This window comes from Erinaceus europaeus, chromosome 9, assembly GCF_950295315.1.
Source record: "Erinaceus europaeus chromosome 9, mEriEur2.1, whole genome shotgun sequence".
Taxonomy (NCBI): Eukaryota; Metazoa; Chordata; class Mammalia; order Eulipotyphla; family Erinaceidae; genus Erinaceus; species Erinaceus europaeus.
Window position 1 is genome coordinate 18,001,520 of NC_080170.1, and position 6,075 is coordinate 18,007,594.

The 6,075-nt window shown below is 43.5% G+C and overlaps 1 protein-coding gene across 1 annotated transcript; it reads right to left on the bottom strand.

The window, feature by feature from the left end:
• Positions 1-1,656: 1,656 nt before the first annotated feature.
• Positions 1,657-2,601, bottom strand: LOC103127582 (olfactory receptor 2G3). The gene has a single exon (XM_007538477.1). The coding sequence runs from the start codon at positions 2,599-2,601 to the stop codon at positions 1,657-1,659; it is 945 nt and encodes a 314-aa protein (XP_007538539.1).
• Between the last annotated feature and the right edge of the window lie 3,474 nt (positions 2,602-6,075).

Here is a 6,075-nt window from a genome sequence, read left to right on the forward strand (position 1 = left end):
GATTGTCTTTTTGAACCCTAAGACAGCAGGAACCTCACATCTCCACTATAGAGCCTCTACTTCCCCCAGTCCTGGAAGCCTTGGATAGGGCCCCACTTTCCCTTATGTCTCTCTCAATCCATATCAAATAAAATTGCATCTGCCAATCACAACCTAACCAATGCAACGATTGCCACCTCAACATGCTTCACTTCAGACTATGTCCAGAGACTTCATGTGTGACAACCCTTCAGCTTTATTATTCAGGTGAGACCTTTCCTTTCATAGTATACTCTAATTCCATCGCAGGTGGTTCACTTTCTAACAAAGTCCCAAAACCTAGATATACACCAGTTTCTGTGTGAGAGAGCATATGTTCACACGTATCCGTAAACTACTGCAAAATATATACCTGAAAGCAGAAGTACACTAGAGTTTGCAGTGAGTACCCCCCAACACTTCCTCTCCACTATTCCTAGCTTTGGGTCTATGATTGCTCAACAATTTGTTTGGCTTCGCATGTTAACTCTCTTTTCAGTCACCAGGTTCCAGATGTCATCAGGATGCCGGCCAGGCTTCCCTGAACTGAAGACCCCACCAATGTGTCCTGGAGCTCCGCTTCCCCAGAGACCCACACTTATAGGGAAAGAGAGAGGCAGATTGGGAGTATGGACCGACCAGTCAACGCCCATGTTAAGCGGGGAAGCAATTACAGAAGCCAGACCTTCTACCTTCTGTAACCCACAATGACCCTGGGTCCATGCTCCCAGAGGGATAGAGAATGGGAAAGCTATCACGGGAGGAGGTGGGATATGGATATTGGGTGGTGGGAATTGTGTGGAGTTGTACCCCCCCTACCCTATGGTTTTGTTAATCCCTTCTTAAATTAAATAAATAAATAAATAAATATACCCTGAGGGAAGTTTGTTCAGGGTCACATTCAGTAAAATATACTGATGTGGTCACCCTCCAGGCTACCTTTATACTTGCCAGTAAGTGTCTGAGTTCACCTTGATATCTCTAGATCATGTTAAAGTGCAGGGTGTGCGGGCAGCTGTGCCTACCATAACGGTCTATTGCAAGCTCCACCCTTTCAGTCCATCCACGGTGTCTTTGGATAATGTTATTTTTACAAACCAAGACTAATGCTTATAGGAAATCCTTTTTGAAATGAGATATTAGTAATTTAAAAGAACTGTGAATGTAGCATCTTACTGGACAATCAACTAAGAGTATAAGAAGATATTTTTCTGTCTTCCTTGAGTAACTAGGTATGTGAAATGCTCATTCCCTAGAATGACTCATATACAGAGGTGGGAGAAACTGAATTTGAGGGATTTGGAGAAAACTAGAAAGTTGAAAAAAAAACTGAGTTAAAAGCTCCTGCATCCTAAACAAACAGGCGGCAAATATTTGACGACTTCTTGTTTTGACTGCCTGGGAATGTTTCAGAAATACAATATGGTTTTGTTGCTGGGACCAAAATTGTTATTCATGCACACCACTCTTCAACAAAAGTAAAACTATACGCTTTTTGATCAGCTACAGATAAGAAACAGAGAGTGTCTTAGGTAGCTACAGTAAAAGAATAGTACTGTAATGAGTATGCAGTTGATTGCCAAGATCTGGCAAGATAGAACCTGAGGAATATACAGATTTTGGAGTACCTTCCTTGTGTCACCTCTGTAGGGAGCAGAGTTTTCCTGAAAGAAGTCTCTTCAATGCCTCTTTCACATCCTTGTTCCTCAAAGTGTAGATAATGGGATTTAAGGTGGGTGTCACTATAGTGTAGAAGAGGGAGATGAACTTGCCTCGGTCCTGGGAGTAACTGTCGCTTGGCTGCAGGTACATGTAGATGCTGGTACCATAGAAGATGACTACAACTGTGAGGTGGGAGGAGCAGGTGTTGAAGGCTTTGTGCCTGACCTCTGCTGACTTGATCCTCAGCACAGCCTGAGTGATGAAACCATAGGAGACAAGGATGAGTGCAGGGGGAAGAAGGAGGAACAGGATACTGACAGTAAACAGCACCAGCTCATTGACTGTTGTGTCTGCACAAGCTAACTTGAGCAGAGCTGGAACTTCACAGATAAAGTGGTTCAGCCTATGGTTGCCACAGAAAGGCAACTGTAAAGTAAAGGTGGCATGGATCAGGGAGTTGGCCAAACCACTGAGCCAGGAGACAGATGCCAGCTGCTGGCACAGTCTAGGGTTCATGATGACCACATAGTGGAGAGGCTTGCAGACAGCAACGTAGCGGTCCAAAGCCATGACTGCCAGCAGGATACATTCAGTGGAGCCCAGAGCGAGGGAAATGTACAGCTGCGCCACACAGCCACCATAGGTGATAGTCTTCTCAGGGCCTCGCAGATTGACCAGGGTCTGTGGTGCCAGACTGGTGCTGAAGCACAGGTCCAGCAGGGACAGGTTGCTGAGGAAGAAGTACATGGGAGTGTGGAGATGGGCATCCAGGTAAGACACCAGGATGATGGTGAAGTTGCCTATAAGGGTCAGCAGGTAGAAGAAAAGCACAAACAGAAAGAGCATAGCCTCCAGGTGAGGGTGGTCTGAGAAGCCAAGAAGGACAAAGCCCATGAGAGAGCTCTCGTTGGCCCTTTCCATCCTTCCAGAGGGATGTTTCCCTGTGGAAGAGGAAGAGGGACAGGTGTGAGTGAAGTCAATGATCTTACAGCCACTGTGTATCTGAAAGATTATTGTCTTGAGTCCTTGGTTGTGAGGAATGCTTGTAGTATTAGGATGGTGTGAGCCTAGCTATGAAAGCCAAGCAAATGGAAATTTGCACACATAGACCAAGAAATAAGGAATCAAAAGACCTATACAGGATTTTAACTTCCAACAAAATTATATATACTCTGCACAGCATTCAGGTCATGTGATTGATAAAAATGGAGATATGAATTTCTTCTCACCACAGGCCCTTACACAGATACAGTCTTTTTCTTTGATTTACCTGACCATTTCTAAGCTCTCACAACTTGTCATGCCTAGGATAAAAATCAGGACCTCCTCAGATTGTGTACAGAGACATCAGGAATGAATTGCCAACCTTTCACCCTCATTCTTTGGGTGAGACCTTACTTTCATGGTATTCTCTAATTCCATTCCAGGAGCTTCACTTCCAAATGAAATCTCAAAACCTAGATATAGGCAAGGTCCAGTAAGAGAGAACATATATTCACTTGTACCTATAAATTAGGGCAAAACATATACCTGAAAGCAAAAATACACAATAGTTTATAGTGAGTCAGTATGAAGTGCCTACTGAAATAGTATCTTATTAGACTTAGATACTCTACTCACTTACTTCCTATTACAGTTCTCTCACTCACTCCAAAGCTAACCTCATAAAAGCAAGGACTGCAAAAGCTTAGTAAGGGCAAGAGACTGGCATACTTTAGCAATGACTCTTTAGTCACTTTCAGGCCATTCCACCAGCTGGAGCCCTAATCAGGGAGTCCTGAGTCTCCCAAACAGACTTGATGGGCCTAGACCTCAAATAAATCCCTCTCTCAATTGTTACTGGCCATTATTATTAGGAATGACAAAATAGACCCCTTTGTGGGCCCCCATAGAAAATTTCCCTCAACCTGGATCAACAATGGTAGAGAATGCACCATCCTCCGAAGGGAGGATGCCCAACATACTGTATGATACATCTGAGGGAGATGGGTTGATACTGTGGCAACATGGAATGTTCCTACTCATGACCACAGAATGTGAGCTCAGATCTAGAGGGATGAAGAGGTCACACAGGCTCCTAAGATAATTATGGGCCCCAGATCGCATCAAATTGATGGGGTTTACAGTAATATTTATACCCCTTTCCCATATTTGGGAGCTACTTTCTTCCCTGATCCAGCTTTCTGGTCCTTTTCCCATCAATGACAGAATCTCCCCAGACAATAATTAGGATCCATCTGCATATCAGATTTCAGGCTCAGGCAAAAAAAAAAAAAAAACTAGTATAGCTACAGGCCCTTTGAAATATAACTAAAATATGCCTACTAGCTATCTACCAAATGGAGGACCCCCCTCCAACGCTTCATCTGCACTATTCCAGCCTTTCAGTCCATAATTGTCCGACAGTTTATTTGGCTTTGTATGTTAATTCTCTTTTCAGCCACCAGGTTCCAGATGCTAGCAGGATGCGACCAGATTTCCCTGGACAGGCATCCTCACCAATGTCCTTGGAGCTCCGCTTCTCCAGAAACCTTCCACACTAGAGAAAGAGAGAAACAGGCTGGGAGTATGGGTTGACCTGTCAACACCCATGTTCAGCAGGGAAGCAATTAAAGAAGCCAGACCTTCAACTTTCTGCATCCCACAATGATCTTGGATACATACTCCCAGAGAGATAAACAATAGGAAAGCTATGAGGGGAGGAGTTGGTATACAGAGGTCTGGTGGTAGAATTGTGTGAAGCTGTACCCCTCTTATCAAATGGTTTAGTCAGTGTTTCCTTTTTATAAATAAAAAATTTAATATATATATATATATAATGAAAAATCAGGACTTAAAAATCAGGACTTGCTCTTTAGTGCCCTATCACAACTCCACACATACATTCCTGTGTTCTCTTTATACATTGCTTCAACAAAGAAAGCTAAGGCTACCATAGTTTAAACAGTCTGTATAAAAAACATAACAAAATTTAGTCATTCAATAATAAGCATCTAAGTTTTACAAAGTGGTTTTAATATGTTCTAAGATTGTATAACAGGTGTAATTTACAAATGTGTTTGGCTGCCCCCATCATTCCTCCCTTACCCCCACATAAGAAGTCACTGCACAAGACTGCAGACTCCCTGACAAGCACCTCTAGCCCCGATGGACATTCTCTTTCCTTGATGGAGGGGTTGTGTCCCTCCTGTACTACTTCAATCAGGGAAACTATACCACACTGCTTTTTAACATCTGTAAATTGCTTCCAAACTACATCTGCTCATTACACTGAAGGTCCTTGTTATACTGGTAGCCTGTGTGATTTTAATGATGGCCATTGTGTGTTCATTTAACCATAGCTACCTGGTGAAGCCAGGAAGTCTTTCCCAGGTGTCCCAGTCCCCACAAATGTTTATTCTGTGTAGCAGATGTGAGTGACAAAGGACATGGTTATGACAGTTTGCCTCCGTAGTCAGAGAGCTGAGCCAGGCTGAACTGCAACTAGCTACAGCAGGAAGAGCAAGTGCAAAGTCTTCCGGTAATAGACACCCAGATCTGTGCAGAAATAATCCAGAGACTAAGGCTGGGAAAAGAACTGGCTTGCATCTTTTTTTTCTAAGGAATGAGAGAGGTGTCAGTGAAGCAAAGGAGAGCAGGTACCGAGCTGGACACTATTGAAGGTTTCCTTGGAAAAGATGCCTTATATATGGGACCATAGCACCATAGAAGGAAGAGAGATGGGTGGCTGGATAAGGGAATTACTGAGAGCTGAGTTGGCGTGGATAAATGCCCCTGAGTTCCCTCCTTCCAACATAAATAGGCTTCTGCCTTAGGCAGACAGATCCCTGAGAATAACAATGCCAGGGTGTGTGAGGACATGATGGACATGATCAGACAAAGGGGTCTGCCTTCTGCAGCTGCAAGGGTGGAAGGCAGCTTCTTCCCCAGGCTCACAGGTACAGATTTGTGGTTGTCTTGGATTCCCTGCAAACATATACACAGATTCTAACCAGGAGTCTACAATTCAGTTACCTGTGAGCTCACTACCACACACTCCTGGGGCACTAGCTGCCCTTAGTTGGAAACAGGTAGGAAGCTCCTCAGTCTGTCCTCTTGAAATTTGGAGAAATCCACTGTGACACAATGTCTCTGTCCTCTGGTTTATTTTCCATGTGCTCTAACCTGACTGCCATCTCACCACCTCACCGTTGACTATTTTACTGTGCTAAAGTAAATAGTGCCACATGTACAGATTTCCTACCATATACTTTTATACCAAACTAGAAGTCACCTATCTTAGCAGAAATTTTCTGATATGGTATGTAAATAGGGTTCTATGTCCACATATATTCTGGTACTTGCTGACCCTCAATTCTGAAAAATAATGTTAATTCCAGCAGCAAAATACAAAAT